This window comes from Chelonia mydas, chromosome 5 (genome assembly GCF_015237465.2).
Source record: "Chelonia mydas isolate rCheMyd1 chromosome 5, rCheMyd1.pri.v2, whole genome shotgun sequence".
NCBI lineage: Eukaryota > Metazoa > Chordata > Testudines > Cheloniidae > Chelonia > Chelonia mydas.
Window position 1 is genome coordinate 29,354,809 of NC_051245.2, and position 20,508 is coordinate 29,375,316.

At 42.0% G+C, this 20,508-nt stretch overlaps 1 protein-coding gene across 5 annotated transcripts in view; it reads right to left on the reverse strand.

Annotated features, from left to right (window-relative positions):
* Positions 1–20,268, reverse strand: part of SELENOP (selenoprotein P) — a 36,399-nt gene extending 16,131 nt beyond the window's left edge. The window contains exons 1-6 of one of the 5 annotated variants that reach the window (XM_043546379.1): positions 20,202–20,268; positions 19,924–20,051; positions 7,678–7,807; positions 5,091–5,213; positions 3,852–4,002; positions 2,067–2,282 (exon numbers count right to left, since the gene is read on the reverse strand). In XM_043546379.1, the coding sequence (XP_043402314.1) occupies positions 2,067–2,269 (203 nt within the window). In that variant the 5' untranslated portion in view covers positions 2,270–2,282; positions 3,852–4,002; positions 5,091–5,213; ... (1 more) ...; positions 19,924–20,051; positions 20,202–20,268. Of the gene's footprint in view, positions 1–2,066; positions 4,098–5,090; positions 5,214–7,677; positions 7,808–12,605; positions 12,790–19,923 lie in introns of those variants that run through there. The other 4 variants (XM_043546378.1, XM_043546377.1, XM_043546380.1 and 1 more) reach the window with 4 other exon arrangements.
* Positions 20,269–20,508: the final 240 nt, after the last annotated feature.

Sequence of the window (20,508 nt, forward strand, 5' to 3'; positions counted from 1 at the left end):
CTTGGAGCTGCTCCCAGGAGCCTCCTGCTTACTGTGCGGGGGGCCTAATGTCAGGGTGTCCCCCTCCCCGCTGCTCCTGCACCCCATTTATGCCATCTCCGTGGGGGTGGGGACCACACAACAGGGCTCAGGACGGAGGGAGCTCCCTGGGAGCAGCTGCTGTCTCAACTTGCTGACCTACTTAAAAAGGCAGTGCACTTAGAGTGGGGTCAGCCTACTTAAAGGGGCAATGTGCTGTGTGTCTCTGTCTCTGTCTCCCATGCTGTCTCCCCTCCCTCCATTCATGCTGCCGTGTAGAGCGTGAGGCTACATTAACCGCAATGGGTTAACCCTTGAGGGCTCAGCCAAAAGCTAGTTCATCATTTAGCAGTAAGGCATTCCCTGGGAAATATCCCACTCTCTTCCACCCTCTGACTTCACCACCTCAACCAAGCTTCACAATCGTCATCGCTGGGTACAGTATTAAACTGTTCGTTTGTTTAAAACTTATAGTGTGTGTGTATGCCTTGTGAAAAAAATTTCCCTGGAACCTAACCCCCCAATTTATATTAATTCTTATGGGGAAATTGGATTCGCTTAACATCATTTCACTTAAAGTCGCATTTTTCAGGACCATAACTACAACGTTAAGCGAGGAGTAACTGTGCAGCTTACCTCTGCTGATCACAAAAAAAGAATGAAACATATAAAGCTCTCTCTGTTTCAGGTAGTCTTTTACATATGTGAGAAATATGATTTTACTCAGCTTCAATATCTCTGCCAAATTACTAACTAAGGAGTCAGAGATAGTGGCAGTTTGAAAGAACTAGCGAATCGCAGGTCATCCCTTTATTTTTTCTTTTATCAACTCAAGAAAACATTCTGTATTTCAACCAGCTGTTGAAATTTCATTTACAATGAAATTCAGCACTGCCTGTGTTCGACCCTGATTTCTAGCAATGAAAGACCTGACCACAGGTGTAAATGATGACTACTCAAGGAGCAAGGCACTGGAGAATGAAGCCCACTGATGATCGCCTTAACACAGATGGAAGGGTATGCTCATAAATGGATGAATCTGACCGTGCATTGCAAATGAAATGGAGACCCTTGAATGTTAGGGCCAGGATTTGCAAAGGAGCCTGAAGGCGTAAGCACCTTTGAAAACCACATCCCACAAGACTCACCTTAAGCTTCATTCTGATTTCAGATGGAGCTTTCTCTTAGGGACTGGTTTTGCAGTGAGAATAGGATCAAGCTCTTAAAGAGTAGCGAGTCTGGCTGACAGCTTCCGAATGTATTGCCATTTTCTTTTGTATTAGTTTGTTTACCATTACTGATCTAGGGACTACTCTTGGTAATGAGTAATGCTTGGAAGACTCTGTAGGATCAGGCCCTAAATCACATCTCAGTGCAGTGGTTCTCAAACTTTTGTATTGGTGACCCCTTTCACACAGCAAGCCTATGAGTGTGACCCCCCTAATATATTAAAAACATTTTTTTTATATTTAACACCTTTATAAATGCTGGAGGCAAAGCGGGTTTGGGGTAGAAGCTGACAACTTGTGACACTGCACCCCCCCGGTAATAACCTCACGACCCCCCCCCCCAAGGGGTCACCACCCCCAATTTGAGAAGCCCTGTCTTAGTGGGAGTATAGCTCTGGAGGAACAGTTTCTGCTGGATTTGCTAGGGTTCATTTGCATTTGCATGGCCTAAGATCTTAAAGGTCTATTTTGGTTTTGGTTTTATTAATGAAGAGTTGGTTGTTGTTTATATATATATATGGTGGTAATTGGAAGATGGCAAGACTTTTGAATGGTTGCTTCATCTACCAATGAATACTTAGGCAGTGATTTAAGAATCTGAGTCACAGGGACGGATTTGTCCATCTAGGAACTCAGTCAATGGAGCTGCACCTGTCACGGGTCCTGTTTGGTACACAAGCAGGTGAAGAAGCCATAAATAAGTCACCATATCTATCTATAATATAAAAGCTTTGCATACATGTTGTAATTAAATAGCTGAGTTTTAAAAACTGCTCTGTCCCATTTTCAGATGTACATGGAAGAGACAAATGTCCTTACCTGGAAGCCTGCAGCAGGCACAAATATCAGCTGGCTTGGAGGAGCGCTACCACTGTGACTGAGCCCCTAGAATTCTGCATTGGACTGCGTGCCTCGATTTGCCATTCTGGTGGTTCTTTACAATGGGCACTTGAACCCTGGCTCTCTGTCCCTCCTCCTGGGAGGAGACAGAGAACCAGGGCCAGACCCAGCCCCCCCCACATGGCTGGGCTTCAGCTGAAAATGAGAGAAAACAAAGGAAATGAGATACGTGCACAGAGCAGTTCCGGTTGCTGAAATTCTCATAACAAAACCAGCAGGCCTTTAACTTTCTGGGGCTCGCACAGAAAGTAAGCTCAGAATTGGGCCCACTATGTTTATTGCTATTGGCAATATTCCTTTGATTCCATGGAAAGCACTAATGGATAACCTTGATGTTTTCTTAATTGAAAACAGGACAATCTAAGTATTCCAACCAGTTGGGTGACCCTTTATATTAATTAAACAAATTGAGTTGTTCCCTACTCCTATTTCTTCTTCTTATCAAACTGCAATTTTAATGACTGCAGCACTGACTCCAATTCTGCTGCTTTTGACTTATTTGTGCATTGACGTCAATGGTGCTATGCCAATTTACACCAGATGGCGATCTGGATCATTGGTCCAAATCATCTGGGGTGCAATTCCATTGACTTCAAAGTAGTTGCCCCAGGGGTATATGTTGGCCCATAGCAAATACTATACAAACTGGGAGCAGAATAAAAGAGTCCAGAATTTTTAGAAGATTTTTTTTTTCAAATTTGGACCTTAGCCAGAAAAAGCTCTAAAGAAGGCAGACACCAGAGACAATTGAGTAACAAAGAAAAGGAAATGAAAAATCCAAAATTTCAGGATTCCCTAAATCTCACAAAACCTCTTGCATGCACCCAGGGCATCTTATATTTGTGATCATCATAAAACATAGAAATATTGTAAAACCTCTTTTTCTCCCAGTGATACATTAACATAACACCCTTTGGCTTTTTGTGTTTAGAAACCATGCATTATCTAGGAAAGAAACTGAAAAACTTCTCTTTTCCCCCTCACAGGCTGCAAGATTGTATTGGATATCCCACAGCCACATTCACAACAGAATTTGATCAGACGCACCGTTGTGCTCTGTGATGTAACATACATAATACATGAAACTCATATACATAATATACGTTTTCATCAACCCCAGCGCATTCCAATACAAGGAAAGTTTTGTATTACCAATCTCAGGCAGACAGACGAAATTGCTGCAAGCCAGCCTTATTATCAGACTCCATATTTCCTGACTTTTCTTTCTGTAAATTGTATTTTATATACAATTTTATATTTTATATAAAAGTATTTTACCAGATTGCTCCAATTCTGTAGAAGCAATCTCGTAAAATACTTTAGGGATGAAATTATGGAACCATTGACTTCAGTGGAGGCAGAATTTCATTCCAGGTCTCTGCACAGACTTGGAGAACTGCATCCCTTTCACGTGATTCTCTTGTAGACATGTACAAAACATGCCAGGATTGTTCCATGACTTTAGCATTCTGCAGGGTTGGCACACAATGCCCAACAACAGTTTGCCAAGCCCCACAGACTGGAAATAAGTTTCGTTCTGAATTACACTTTCTTCTTTATTTCAATTTTTTTAAACAGCCATTTGAGTTAGTTTCAAATGGAACTTTCTAGCTCCCCAATCAATCTCTACAACCAAAGAAACAAAGGAACACTTTGCAGAACCAGAAATCACGACGATATTTTATAGCAAAACAACACACTTACCCTGTTTTCCCCTTTGGTTGGCTGCTCTGCTTAACTCCGCTTTGCAGGAGTAAACAGCCTCAGCAGCTGCTGCTCTCTGGTATTTATACTTGCTTTGTTTATCTCACTTCTCCGATGTGGTTCAAAGTTCGGGGAACTCATTGGAAACGACCTTGCAAGCAAAGCAAAGCCAAGCCTTTTAGCTAAAGCAGCCAAATCCTTTCTTGATTAACTCACTGAAAGTAGCAATCATTTATCATTCAGCAGGGAAGTATTTTTATACAAACATGAATATCAGGTTATGAAGTTTGCCAGCCACCCCAGTGACATGGAGGCAGTGGTACAGTTGGAGAAGGGGGATGGGCTTGAAAGTCACATTCTTTATCTAACAGACTACAGAGGGAAAATGTAGATACACATTTGCTGAGCCAGCAAGTTTTTGCTCTCATAGCCTTTAGCCCTTATTTGTCTTAGACTGTGGTGTACCCTGCCCTAGTATGTGTAGAAAGGTAACCTTCCTTGTGAACAACTGTTGTCAATTACTTCCGTTTGCTTTTAAAATTGTGTTTGTGCATATAAACAACAATCTGTGTTGCTTTTATATTTAATCCTGTTGAAGGAGATGGGCCAGATCCTCAGCTGATAGAAATCGTTGTAGATCCATTGAAGCCAGTGGACCTATACTTATTTACAACAGTTTTCTATTCTATATAGGTTCTTTACTGCCCTTATCACTTTAGGATCTGAGCACCTTCTGGTAGTGCATTAAGTGGTGTGACTAACAACTGTCACATGTGGTTCTTTCTCTCTCTCATCTTCTCCCCATTTTCCCACCTTGTCTGTGTAGACTGTAAGCTCTTCGGGGCAGGGACTGTCTCTCCTTGTGTTTGGACAGTGCTTAGCGCAATGGGACCCCATTCTCAGTTAGCTTCTAGGCACTACCGTAATAAATATGAAGAATAATAACAACAGCAAATGAGCAAATTCGCTCTGTGGAATTTGTATTTATTTAGTGATATATTTCCAGGAAAATTGACTGGTTGGTTGCCAGTTATTGCAACACAGATTGAGACATCAGATGGCCAACTTTCCATAGCCGTCACTATTTCATTTACCAAGAAAGAAGAGTGGGGTATTGGTTTGGAGGTGTTCAATGTATGAGGCCTTTATATATTGCCACTGAGCATCTAGGGAACAGTAACTCTGGTTTAGGGATGAACACGGAGTCTAGATGAATCAATCTTAGAACTGCAAACTTACCATTCAGCTGTGAACACGAAGACAGGTTTAGAACAGAAAGGCATGGTGGCTTTCGTTAAAAAGTCATCATTTGCCAACAGTTACAATGCAGTGGTATTTGAGATACTAACGATTCTTCCTGTCCTAGGATAGGAAACAATTGTGGTTATTACATAGTATCTGATGGCAAACTTTTATGTATTTGTGACAAAATGTTAAAATGTGGACTTTGGCAATGTCTACAGTTATAATTACAGACATCTTGCTTTAAAGTGTTCACTCTTTCTATCTAAACTACTGCGATCATTACTTTACGCTCCCAAGAGATGTTTTTAAGCTGACCTAAACCCAGTATAGACATCTTGGACCTAGCTGCCGCCTCTTGAGAGGGCAGATTTACTACAGCTATGGAAAAACCCCTTCCGTTGCTGTAGCAAGTGTCTGCCCTACAGCAGTGTAACTGCAGTGCTGCAGCTGTGTTGATGTAGCACTTGTAGTGTCGACATACCCTTAGTTTAGGGGGAAAAAACACTCTCAAAGCAACTGACAGGGAAGTACTAGAAAAACAGCTGTGGGAAAGGATAGACAAACCAAGCTGTATAAGTTAAGTATCAGCTCCAAGCTTTGCCCAAGGTTCAATCTGAATCTAAACCCTTTTTGGGTAAGAAGATGTTTGGATAAATAGCCTCTACTACTAAACAAATTTACACAACCTTTTATAAAATAAAGATTTATCTAGAATACCCATAAAGTCTCAGTGTTTGCTCTCTGAACACTCCTATTGTATGAACAGCACCATAACTAAACTAATTACAGAAGAATGTCCAGACCATTCTGTTGCCCTCATTCATCCCCCTCAAGCATACAAAATTGTCCCAGTCTCCCAGTTCCTCTACTGTAGCTTCCTAAGAAGTACTAGCCTTAAACCCTAATTTTGGCCTCTAGAGTAAGTACTTATTAACACCAGGCCATGTTCCTGTTTCACAGCAGGCGGCAGCTGTCAACCCTAATCTGGAAAAGCTTTTATTTTCAGACAATAATTTTTCTAATTATTGCCCTATTTCCACCCTCCGTTTTTGGAAGGGGAGGGTGAAGCCTTTGGTGGATGTCATGGCACCCCACTTATTGGACTTAAAGGTAATCGGTTTTATGAGATGCTTCAGTCAAACCTTCAGCCATGTCACAGCTCTAAAGCTGCCCTTTCCTTAGGAGGGTAATGACTTAGTAGTTAGGAAGAAAGCTGTTGAGCACTAATTGGCTTAATGCGGACGTAAGCAATGGAGGCAAGAGTGTAGGTATCTGACTTTTTCCTTTTCATTGTTTTCTAAATGTATGAATCTTCTAATGACACATTGGAGGGGGAAATGTAAACTACTTGTACACCTTACAGGGTTCTAAATGAACTGTACCAACTCAAGAGAGCGACCTAGGCATCATTGTGGACAGCTCAGTGAAGATCTCTGCTCAATGTGCGGCTTCAGTCAAAAAAAAAAACCAAAAAACCAAGATGTTAGAGTGCATAAAGAACAGTGTGGTGAGCTGGAGACTGTTATCATGCCTTTATATAAATGCCTAATCTGCAATCCTTTGTGAAATACTGGTTCCCCCATCTCAAAAAGGATCTTGCTGAACTAGAGAGGGTTCAGAGAGTTGTCGTGAGAATGATCAAAGGACTGGGAAAACTCTCCTCTGAAGAGCAATTGAAAAGACTGAGATTGTTTACTTTAGAAAGGAGACAGATAAGATGGAACATGATAAAAGTATATAAAATAATTACTGGATTAATGAAAGTAGATTGGGAATTTATCTTCTCCCTGTCTGATAACACAAGACCAAAAGGACAAAATTTCAATAAAAGTAAAAGGTATGACATTTAAAACTGATAAAAAGAAATACTCTTTCATACAATGTGGAATTAAACTGTTGAATTTATAGCCACTGTAAATCCTGGAGGCCAAGAATTTAACAACATTTAAAAAGTGGATATTTCTGTGGATATCAATAGCATCCAGAGTTACCATAAAACAAAACAAATTTTGGGGAAAATATATTAAATCTTATGTTTCAGGTCTTAAGACAATCTCTAAATATGAGAGATTGGGATGATGATAACTAATGTAGAGGACAAGATTACTACACTACTACCTCCTATTGTGAGTTCTTACATCTTCCTCTGAGGCATTTGGGGCAGGCCATTGATGGAGATGGGATACTGGATTAGATGGACCTTGGGTTTGATCCGGTCTGGCAATTCCTGTGACCCTACAAAGCCAATAATACTTGCCATTTATATAGTACTATGCATTCAAACTGCCATAAAGGCATCATCTAATTCCTTACTAAGTAAATAGCAGAATGTCTGTGGAACTAAATTCATCTGGGCTGGGAATGATCATAAGGAAGAATCACACTGCAGAGCCAGTTTTCTTACATTTTCAATACCTCTTGGAAATCAGTGCCTTTTTTTACTCTCTGGTTCAGTTTTACTTATCTCATTGGCCCCAGATCTAGACAGGTGGAAGAATTCAGACCCAGGTGTTTTTAAGACATTTCCATCTGAAGATCAATGCTTTGATAAATCAGATGGGAGCAAACTTGTGAAACTTACCTCTTGGGTGAATACTTCAGAGGGTCGTGTGCTGGGATCTGAGCCCTGGCTGGGGACGGACTTTTGAAATCAGCTGTTTGTTTGCTGCTATTTCTGTAGCCTGGAGTGCCACATGAACGTTTCTGAAAATCTGATATGAACAAGGAATGGGAGGCTGTCAGCACTTCTGCTTTGGTAAAAGGAGCTAGACTACAGCGATGACTTATAATACACTGGATCATGAGATCAATGACTGAGAGGTGTCAAAAGATACTGAAATCTAACAATGGTTTGTGAGAACTGGGATTTAAAATCCATTGGTAAAGTCCTTAAGTAATTCCTCAGAGCCTGAGTCTCCTCTTTATTTAAGATGGTTTTTATATCAGTGTAACCTTTTGACCACAATGGAGTTACTCCTATTTTACTGTAATATAAATTAGAACAGAATCAGACCCTTAGATTTTATTCAGTCCTTAACCAGGTGAACGCCCATTGACTCACGGGGCCTGATTCTCTTTTCTCAGTGGTGTAAATTGAGAATAACACCTGTAAAATCCATGGATTTACACCTGTGTAAAACTGGAGTTAGTGAGATCAGACTCAGGACAGTGAGCTCAATAGTTGAAGTAACTCCTGAATAAAGCAAGTGTCAGTGTGATGGAGCAACGACGCTACAGTCCAGGAGATCTCAGCCACAAGTCTGCACCTGGCGAGGTGATAATTAAACCGTGGCGTTGAGGCAGCTGCACTTGGAATGCTGCGTGCAATACAAGAAAGATGTTAAAATACTGGAGGGGATCCAGAGAAGCGTAACAAAGATAATCCAAGGACTGTAGAAACTGACAACTAAGAAGAGTTAAAAGAACCATAATCCTCAAAAATATTTAGGTGCCTAACTAATGGGGCCTAAACACCTGGGAAGGTCTTGGCCTAAGGACCTGATCTTGCAAGGTTCAGAGAGCTGTACACTGCTGCAGGAAGTGCTATACATCTTGCAAGATCAGGCCATGAATGGACCATATTTGTCCACAATTATATGCACACAACTCCCATTGGAGTTAATATACCAGATAGTTCTCGTCTCTCACTAGGTTCTCCTTGAAGAAGAGCTGAGCTGTGATGAAATATCAGCCTACCTGGTTTCTGTCTCTCAACGACCACAAAAAAGTTTTTTTTCTTTATGAATTTATTTGTCTGTTACCTCAGCCCTCATGCTGCTTAACTTTCCTAGGTGCACAACCTCAAACCAGAAGTTCACCCTCTGCAATGGAGACTGCAGACTTTAGGACCAGATCTTCAAAGGGTGCAAATTGGAGCTTACATGTGAAGTTAGTGGAGCTCCATTGATTTGACACCAGCTGAGAATCTGCCCCATATGCACTCTCTATTGGATGCTGGTTTTGATGGTGTTTCCCAAAGAACTGAATATGTCATCATCTAGAAGGCTGCATTCATGCCAGAAGCGAGTTCTGTGTGCCTTTTCATAGGGTAAAAGTATGTGCATCCGCAAGCAGCACAAGCGATGAGGCCATAGCCAGAAACAACAGGCCTTTTGGAGTCATCTGTTAGTCATGGGCAGTTCAAGAGTACCTGCTGCTTTGGCATCAAAACACTGTCCAGCAGCAAACTATTTGTGCTGCATCGTGAGCTGCTGAACCACTTTGTGGATAGAGCACAAAAATAAATAAGCCAAAATTGGCTACCAAAAGCAGCACTCCTTGCTAGTGCAATGTTCATCCAACAAGCAGGGACCCACAGTCACCTATTCCAGCCGTAATTAAGACAGACCTCCTAATACCGTGATGGCCTCTGAACTTAAACCTGACATGAATGGTAGAGTTCTGCTGTGCAGAAACAAGGACAACTCAAAGATTTACTCTACAGTTCAGACTTACAGTGGGAACATTGAACTGTTTGTTAAAGGGAACACTTTTAACCCTTAGACCCCTGCTTTTTAGAGCACACGAGTTCGCAGGCTCACTTCACGGAAGGGTAGAATCTGAGCAGATTGAAAGAGGCTTCTGCTGCCTTGTGAGTTGCTGAACACCTGCTGAGCAAACTTGGTTGTGACAGACCCTCAGCTCATGTAAATGAGCATACCTCTACTGCCATCATGGGAGCTATGCTGATTTTCACCAGCTGACTTACAAAACCTCAATTAGAGCTGTGGTGCTTAACATTTCTCTGGATTTGGCCTGTGTTAACAAAATAATCTTGCCTTATACACTTTGCCTCTGATGGCAATACCCTGGCAAAAAAACAAACAAACCCCAACAATTAAAATATGAATCTTTGACAAGTGGCTGCATGGTATCTGCATTTTTCACAGGTATCAGCACTTGTCATACAGAATGGGCACTGCTCTAATCAGATAGATAGACAAATATTTAACATTTTTACAAGGTGTGCTATTTATCTGATAGAATGCAATAGCTCTGCCTTTTGAGTACATAATACATATTTGATAAGTTTGTACCGAATAAGTGACTGGTCTGAAGCCCAGTAACAAGGCTCCCATGGGCTTCACTGGGCTTTGGAGTAGAGCCTAAATCAACAACTCCAGACGGTGGGTCTCTATTGAATAGCTTGTCCCTGGTCCTACTGGAACTGTTAACTAATGTGTATTTGTTTTGTTTAAGTGTTTAGGATATATAAACTGTAGAGAATGTAGAAATATTAGCCATATGTTGATGGTGCCCCTCTCTCCTATCTTTCACATGTCTCCGATCTCCTGAGTCCTGGGGCTGACCAGTCAGAGTAGTTCCCAGTGTGCGTTACAGCAGTTTTACACTTGGTGTCAATGGCTCTCTGTGGGGCTGCAAGAAATTCCAGAAGCAAGGCCCTGGTGTGCACATGTCTCTATTCAGAGGAGTCAGCTGTGGTACTCCCTCTAGTCAGACAGGGAGCGAGACATTTAACCCCTTCCTGGCAATCTTTGGTCGAGGTGTACACATGCCATCACACTTCCCCACGGGACTCACTAACCACTCCTACACACACACCACTGTGGTGGTTAGTAATCACCAGTGCTCATCACCCCAGGTACATAGCCTTTCTTTAAAATCTTGAAACACTTAAGTGAGCATTTTAACTTTCCTAAGGATTCCGCGTGTGAGACTGTCTCATATCCTCTCCTCTGCCTGCAGATGAGAAGGGTGAATGCCTCTGTTAGATCTGCTCATCAACCCATTCCCATGGCATCAGCTCAACTTGAAGAGCTTGAACAGTAGCTGATGTCCTGCCCTGAAGAGGAACAGCAGCAGCATGGAGTACCCTCGCAGAGTCAATGGCTACTTCCATAGCTGCCCACCGATCTTTCCTGACCCAGTCAGACACAGGAGCATTTATAGAGCTGTAGAAGATGCCTGTGTAGCTTGCTGGCCTGAAGAAAACAGCAGTGCCATAATGAGCCCTACTCTGCTCATCCCATTCTAGTTTTCCTTCCAAGCACACACAACCAGGAATAGAGTAGGGATGCTAGTTAGAAACATTCACTTGCTATCTCTATAAGTATCAGCCATATAATGTTCTTTAATGTCTCTCAGTCAAATGGTAACCTGCTTATGTCTGCAAAAAAGCCCCAAGCTCATAGCTGTGGTTTTGAACTAGTTTAAAGCTGCATTTCTCTGAACTTTTGCCAATCAGCAAAGGAAACAAACGGAACACGATTTCTGCTGATCCTGCATCATGGGGTCTTTGCCAAACTTCCTGTCAGGACTTGTGGGAGGGAAATAAAATCTGTCTGTGAAATGAACTGCTTAAACAAACAGTGAGAGTAAAATCACAGGCTGTTTGTGGTACAATTAGCAGCCATCCAAAGGGTGAGATATACCACAAAACTAAGTACATTAGAAATCATATTACTTTATTAATAGTAATAATTGCATTTATATTTCTCCCTTAATTCCAAAAGATCCCAAAGGTCTTGATCCTGAACCCATTGAAGTTAATGATAAAACTCCCATTGATTTTAAGTACAGACCTGGTCCCAAAGTGCATTACAAGTGCAAATAATATATTACAAACAGATCATAAGGGAGTTCAGATTTCCTGATGCCAAATGTATGGTTAGGTCCTGCAGCCTTTATTCAGGCAAAACTCCCTGTGCAGTCAGAGGGAGATTTGCTTAGTGAAGGCTGCAGGATTGGGTGCATACTTCGTGTAGTCAGGAACTAAATTCAGCCCAAGCTTAACATCACAGCTCCCATTGACTTCAATGGATGGTGCATCTCCGTTCACCAGGACTGGACTTGGTCCCTGGAGTTTACTGTTCCATGGAAAATTCTGACATTTTGAAAAAAAAATTCACTCTGAATTGTAATGAAAGCCCAAAATGTCCTGTGAAACAAAAATTCTGAAAAACTTAATCCAAAACTAAAATTTTTCAGAATCATTTCATTTTGATTTTTAAAAAAAAGTGTTGATTTACTAAGGTAAAAGTCTTATTTCAGAGTTGTATCCAGTGTCATTGTAGCCATGCTGGTCCCAGGATATTAGAGAAACAAGGTGGGGGAGGGTAATATCTTTTATTGGACCAACTTCTGTTGGTGAGAGAGACAAGCTTTTGAGCTACACAGAATTCTTCCTCGGGTCTGGGAAATGTACTCAGAGTGTCACAAGCTAAATCTAAGGTTGAACAGATGGTTTGGTGTAAGTAGTTAGCACATACAGAGGAACCTCAGAGTTACGAACACCTTGGGAATGGAGGTTGGTTGTAACTCTGAACTGTTTGTAACTCTGAACAAAAAGTTATGGTTGGTCTTTCAAAAGTTTACAGCTGAAGATTGATTAACACAGTTTTGAAACTTTAGCATGCAGAAGAAAAATGCTGCTTTTAACCATCTTAATTCAAATGAAACAAGCACAGAAACAGTTTCCTTACTTTGTCAAATCTTTTTTTAAACTTTCCCTTTATTTTTTTATAATTTACATTTAACATGGTACTATACCGTATTTGCTTGGAGGGTGGGCAGCAGGGGTTGTCTCTGCTGCTGCCTGATTGCATACTTCCGGTTCCAGATGAGGTGTGTGGTTGACTGGTCAGTTCATAACTGTGGTGTTCATAAGTCTAAGGTTCGACTGTATTCTAAGGGATCATTCAAGGTGAAGTGGCCCATTAACTACCCTGCAGTCCTAGGACAAAAAGGGAGCCGATAATGAGTTATAGATTGTTGTAATAAGCCATAAATCCAGTGTCTTTATTAAGACCATGATTCTGAGTGTCTAGGAAAGTCATTGATTTAAGCTCCCAGGCATGACTTTTGAAAGTGTTGTGCAGGTTTTCTTTGAATCAGATATAGAGTGATCACTTTGTAAAAATTATTCACCAACACATGATATGATGTTTTTGTCTTTTATTATTGTCCTGTGTGAGTTCATTCGAGAGAGTAGTGATTGTGTGTTTTCACTGACATAGTTGTTATTAGCAAAAAGAAAAGGAGTACCTGTGACACCTTAGAGACTAACAAATTCATTAGAGCATAAGCTTTCGTGAGCTACAGCTCACTTCATTGGATGCATACAGTGGAAAATGTAGTGGGGAGATTTTATATACACAGAGAACATGAAACAATGGGTGTTACCATACAGACTGTAATAAGAGTGATCAGGAAAGGTGAGCTATTACCAGCAGGAAAGCGGGGGAGGGGGGACGGGGGGAGAGGAACCTTTTGTAGTGATAATCAAGGCGGGCCATTTCCAGCAGTTGACAAGAACAGTGGGGGGGGAATAAACAAGGGGAAATAGTTTTACTTTTTGTAATGACACGTCCACTCCCTGCCTTTATTCAAGCCTAAGTTAATGGTGTCCAGTTTGCAAATTCATTCCAATTCAGCAATCTCTCGTTGGAATCTGTTTTTGAAGCTTTTTGTTGAAGAATTGCCACTTTTAGGTCTGTAATCGAGTGACCAAAGAGATTGAAGTGTTCTCCAACTAGTTTTTGAATGTTATAATTCTTGACGTCTGATTTGTGTCCATTTATTCTTTTACGTAGAGACTGTCCGGTTTGGCCAATGTACATGGCAGAGGGGCATTGCTGGCACATGATGGCATATATCACATTGGTAGATGCGCAGGTGAACGAGCCTCTGATAGTGTGGCTGATGCGATTAGGCCCTATGATGGTGTCCCCTGAATAGATATGTGGACACAGTTGGCAACGGGCTTTGTTGCAAGGATAGGTTCCTGGGTTAGTGTTTTTGGTGTGTGGTTGCTGGTGAGTATTTGCTTCAGGTTGGGGGGTTGTCTGTAAGCAAGGACTGGCCTGTCTGCCAAGATCTGTGAGAGTGATGGGTCATCCTTCAGGATAGGTTGTAGATCCTTGATGATACGTTGGAGAGGTTTTAGTTGGGGGCTGAAGGTGATGGCTAGTGGCGTTCTGTTATTTTCTTTGTTGGGCCTGTCCTGTAGTAGGTAACTTCTGCGTACTCTTCTGGCTCTGTCAATCTGTTTCTTCACTTCAGCAGGTGGGTATTATAGTTGTAAGAACGCTTGATAGAGATCTTGTAGGTGTTTGTCTCTGGCTGAGGGGTTGGAGCAAATGCGGTTGTATCGTAGAGCTTGGCTGTAGACAATGGATCGTGTGGTGTGGTCTGGATGAAAGCTGCAGGCATGTAGGTAGGAATAGCGGTCAGTAGGTTTCCAGTATAGGGTTGTGTTTATGTGACCATCGTTTATTAGCACCGTAGTGTCCAGGAAGTGAATCTCTTGTGTGGACTGGTCCAGGCTGAGGTTGATGGTGGGATGGAAATTGTTGAAATCATGGTGGAATTCCTCAAGGACTTCTTTTCCATGGGTCCAGGTCATGAAGATGTCATCAATGTAGTGCAAGTAGCGTAGGGGCATTAGGGGACGACAGCTGAGGAAGCGTTGTTCTAAGTCAGCCATAAAAATGTTGGCATACTGTGGGGCCATGCGGGTACCCATAGCAGTGCCGCTGATTTGAAGGTATACATTGTCCCCAAATGTGAAATAGTTATGGGTGAGGACAAAGTCACAAAGTTCAGCCACCAGGTTTGCCGTGACATTATCGGGGATACTTTTCCTGATAGCTTGTAGTCCATCTTTGTGTGGAATGTTGGTGTAGAGGGCTTCTACATCCATAGTGGCTAGGATGGTGTTTTCAGGAAGATCACCGAAGGATTGTAGTTTCCTCAGGAAGTCAGTGGTGTCTCGAAGATAGCTGGGAGTGCTGGTAGCGTAGGGCCTGAGGAGGGAGTCTACATAGCCAGACAATCCTGCTGTCAGGGTGCCAATGCCTGAGATGATGGGGCGTCCAGGATTTCCAGGTTTATGGATCTTGGGTAGCAGATAGAATACCCCTGGTCGGGGTTCCAGGGGTGTGTCTGTGCGGATTTGTTCTTGTGCTTTTTCAGGGAGTTTCTTGAGCAGATGGTGTAGTTTCTTTTGGTAACCCTCAGTGGGATCAGTCTGTATGGTAACATCCATTGTTTCATGTTCTCTGTGTCTATAAAATCTCCCCACTATATTTTCCACTGTATGCATCCGATGAAGTGAGCTGTAGCTCACGAAAGCTTATGCTCTAATAAATTTGTTAGTCTCTAAGGTGCCACAAGTACTCCTTTTCTTTTTGTGGATACAGACTAACACGGCTGCTACTCTGAGACCAGTTGTTATTAGGGCACTCAGTGCTTTGGATGAGGTATACCACGTTGTGATAGGCATGTCTTTCTTATTTCATATTTATCATTTTGAATCATTTTGGTTTTGATGTTTATATTACATGAAAATAACAAACATATATGTGAAATATAATATTGATATTTCATAAAATGTAAAAGTCCAAAGGAAATGAATCAAAATGATAAAAATAAACAAAATTGTTTTGACTTTATTGAAACAAAATGAGAAAGATGAAACCATTTGTTTATACTTTTCCCCATCAAAAATGTTGTCAGAATTGACACAGCATCACAACATTTAGGTGAACCAGCATTTTACAGTAGAAAACTGGTCAGTTGAAATTTTTTCAGCCAGCTATAGCAGAACCAGCACCAGCAAACAAATATCAGGAGAAGTTTTTGTAATCAGGGCATTCAGGATAGCACTTGCATCACTTGGCAGCAGATGGCACATTATGTTAGATGAGAAGGGACGCTATGTTCAGACTTGTTTTGTTAGTGCATTTAACTGATATGTAGCATGTGTTACTGTTGTGCATTGCATGATTGACAGATAACTAAGAAATTAGGAGTAAGAAACACAGAATGCTAAAATAAATGTAGACACTGCAATTAAGGATCCCAATGTAACTAAATTTGGAGTGTTGCCAAGAAAAATCTATGGAGTAGTTACAAGTCTGATAGTCACTTTACTGACTTCAGTGAAATTAGTCAGAGGGAATTTTACCTGTGGATTATAAATCCTTTCTTAACATTAATATTGTAACCCCTTTGACTCCAGTCGGAGCTGCAAGTTCTCACTATCTCTGAAAATTACACCGGGGATTTTAAGTTGTGCACGCTTAATCAGTGGTCACTTTTGGACCTTAATCTTGCATTGTCTCAGTTTCCCCATTGTAAAATGGAAATAATCATATTTTCCACTCCACTCAGGTGTTGTGAGGCTAAATTTACTAATGTTTGTGAGGTACTATAGAAAAACACCTATAAATTATGACAAAAACAACAAGGTAATTAGATGTTTGCATTTAAGCACAAGGTTAGTGTAGTACAAGTCTGAATCTGTGGTCTTTTACATGCAAGGAGCAAATATTAGGCAACAAAGGAAGGGAAGAGAAACAAAACAAAGGGAATCAAGATGAGCAGGACACAGATTAATGCAAAGTGAAGAGAAAGGGACAACAAAAATACAGAGCAAGCTACTTGATGGCTAGAACTTCACTGGATTATAATTTATAATACCTATGATTTAATTTTCTAAAAGTGCAACAACACACTGTCAATAACAGTCATGTTGCATGGAAGAAGGACAACCTAGTGCAGGGGTGGGCAAACCTTTCGGCCCAAGGGCCACATCGGGGTTGCGAAACGGTATGGAGGGCTGGGTAGGGAAGGCTGTGCCTCCCCAAACAGTCTGGCCACCGCCCCTTATCTGCCCCCTCCCACTTCCTGCCCCCTGAATGCCCCCCTCAGAACCCTTGCCCCCATCCAACCCCCTCTGCTCCCTGTCCCCTGACTTCCCTGACCCCTATCCACACACACACCCTGACAGGCCCCCTGGAGCCCCGACCCATCCAACGCCACCTCACTCCTTGTCCCCTGACTGCCCCCTCCCGGGACCCCCATCCCTCACTGCTCCCCCCAGGACCCAACCCCCTATCTAACTCTCCCTGCTCCCTGGCTCCTGACCGCTCCCCCCAAACCTCCACCCTATCCAGCCGCCCCCTGTCCCCTGACTGCCCCCCGGGACCTCCTGCCCTTATCCAACCCCGCTCCCCCAGCCCGCTTACCATGCTGCTCAGAGCGGCAGGACAGGCGTATTGTAAAGCCTGGGAGGTGGGCAGGCGCAAGCCGCACTGCCCACACGGCAAAGTGGCTGCAGGGGAGGGGCTGGGGGCTAGCCTCCCCGGCCGGGAGCTCAGGGACCAGGCAGGATGGTCCCGCAGGCCGGATGTGGCCCACGAGCCGTAGTTTGCCCACCTCTGATCTAGTGGTTAAAGCACAGCATTGGCACTCAGGAGTTAAGGAGTTCCATTTGTAGCTCTGCCACTGACTTGCAAATTGACCCTAGGCATGGCAATTAACTTTCCACCCTGGAACAAAGGGGTAACACAACCTCCCTACTTCAGAAGGTAGGGATTATGAAGCTTAATATTTAATGTTTGTAAAGCACTATGCTTTTCTAGAGTTTTCCATAAGAAGATCTTAAATATTAATGATCAAAATAGAAGTTTATAAATAATTAGAATAATCACTCTGAGGCAAATCTTAGAAACTGCACACAAGCCAGGTACATGGCTGTGTGTAGGAATCCCCCACTTCCTCCAGGGGAAGGAATCCAGCCCTCCAGGCTTGTGAGCAGCAGGGGGTAGTGGACAGGTATGGCTAGGCTGCAATTAAAAATCCACAGCTAGCCCATGCCAGCTAACTTGAGCTTGCATGGCTCAGGCTAAGGGGCTGTTTAACTGTGGTGTAGATGTTTGGGCTCAGGCTTTAGGACCCTGTGAGGTGGGAGGGTCCCAGAGCTTGGGCCTGAGCCCTGTGAACACAAGTCAGCTGTCACGGGCCAGCTGCAGTGTTTAATTGCAGTGTTGACATATCTGAGGTAGTTAGTTGGCAAGTCATTGAACCAAAACACTTTCCATTCCCCTGGCTTCTATCAAGCCCCTTCTTATTCCTGGGGCGCAGGCAGGTGCCCCAGCGCTGTGCTCTGGCAATGTGCATTGGGTGCAGTCCCACTTAGGAGCTCCCCACATCCTGCTTCTCACCCCAGTTCTGTTGCATTCAGGGCTCTCCGCACCAGCAAGTTGTGGGCAAAATTTGCCCATATGGACCTAATCAGTCCTTATTTGAGCAAATCCAAATTGCTTCCAATGTGAATACTCCATTAATATTAGGTCTGGGCCCTGCAACATTCAATATAATGATGCCATGCCCTCGTCTTGTTCACAAAGAGCGCACCATACACACAACCCTTATGGTATGAAGAATATTTCAGCTCTCTCTCCCAGCTCCTCCGCCTCTGTGACCCATGGCTCCAGGAAATGAAAAGTTGTTTTTCTCTGCTGAAAGCAGCTTTTCACGTCCGGCAGCACTGCCCTGGTTGAAAGGTGAATGTTTCCACCTCATAGTGAAAACGGCAACAGTGAAGCCACATTTACTAAATTTCAGATCAGGTGCAAAATATGTCATTTGTTTCAGAAGCAATTATTTCATGAACGTATTCCTCACCTTTTGGCATGATGCTCATTTGCCTCACTCTGCTTTATACTGAAAGTGGAAAATACAAAGGTATTCTGACTCTCACAGGGAAAAGGCATTTCTCAACTACGTCCAGTATCTTTCTCCAAAAGGATTTTCTGACCTTCACCTCCCATGCAGCATTTTGTTTTATAAATGTAAAATTCAATAATGTTGAGAGAAACGTTATACAGCAATACATATGGATTATAGAGGGGTTTCCTGCTGAATAAATCGTGGTTCTGTTGAATTCGCTGTCAAAGCTGCCATTGGTTGGAAATGTTTATTGTTTTGTATGCACTGCTAGGGGGCTTATTCCTTCACCCTCTTACTTTTCTGGTCTTTCTTGCATGAACAGAGAGCAACAATACCTGAAGTCCGAAGGTGCAAACAATTTGATGTTTATTGGGGTGAACTTTTAGTAAGCAATTATTTTAATTTTCTTTCTTAGTATCCCCCTTCCCAGCTTTGACACCACAGAGCCTTGCCTGTGTCCCTGTTCCCATTCCCCCCACTTTAGCGAAACATAATTCCAATTCCCCATCCTCATTCCCTGTTCCTATTTCCTCCCCTTACTTTCTGATTGACTGCAGACTATATAGTAAAACTTGAGTTCAGCTTAGCTATACCTTAACCAATCATTTTACTAACATTTAACTAACCAATTCTAACATATTGTGACATAATTTAACCAATTATATTCCACCCTCTTAATTAGTTTACACCCAGCAAAATTAATTATACAGCAAACAAAAACAATCACAAAACCAAACAAATTATACAAACAATAGGAAAATGAAAACTAAAGTAATAAAACAAAACAAAATAAAAATTTCACATCCCAGCTATTAATAAGTAAGTTTTTGCCAAACAAAATGCTATCAAACTAAGTTTCCTTTTACATCTTCTATGCTCTTCCCTTTCTCTAAAGGTGATAGGCATTATTAAAACAGAATTGTATTCTTAACAGCCCAATAGCACCTTATTTTAAAGTAATTAGTTTAAAATGTAAGAATGTAACCATACACTTCCCAGCTTATGGCTGCTTCTGCTGCTTAGCCTAAGAACAGGGCCTCAAACTGTCACAGTAAAAAAAGGCCCTAGAAGCAAGCGAACTATGATTTTAATTCTTTCTTTTATACCTCTATAACTAGCTAAGTAATAAAAATACACCTAAATTCTTAAAGTATAGGCCTTTGCAAACAGACCTGAATATCTATATCCTAATATGCACTGCCTGTGAAAACTGTCTAGGTTTCTAGCGTAAATAAGGTTCTCTGTGAACTGAGTCCCTGAGGCCACATCGTGCTCCCCCAAACCCCTCATGGACAACACCCCAAACACTGAAGAGAACATGGAGAACTCCATCAAAATGTTTAGCACTTACTTTGGCTTCAGCACAGAAGGCTGCAGACAGTCCTTTTCAAACACTAAAACATTGCATTGTTCCTTTTTTAGTGGTCTCATGGTTGTACAGTATTTACATTGTTCTTAGCCTTTTTGTCTTTTTCTGGACTGACAAGACAGAAAAAAGGATCGTTTAAAAGACAATACCATCCTCAGGAGAAAAATGCTAGAATTGCTTCCTCCTCCTCCCTGTTTCGTGAGCACAACTGCTCACCAAAGGAAATAAAAATAAGAAGACACAATGTTGACCTCACTTACACCAATATAAATTGGGAGTAACTGCACTGATGTCAGTGGAGTTAACAAGTGTAACTTGTATATGGGAGATAAGGATCTCGCCCAGAGTTTGAAAAACAGCAGAAAGAACTGAGTAAATGTAAATGCATATCTTTGCTAACCACACCTTTCCTTTGAAAAATCTAAAGATAACAAAAGAACATGCTGACTCCTTTGCCTTACAGATGTAGCAGTTGATGATAGTCAGCTTTCTCAAACAATTCAGTAAATAAGCCCTGGTCTACACTAGGAGTTGAGGTCAAATTTAGCAGCGTTAAATCGATGTAAA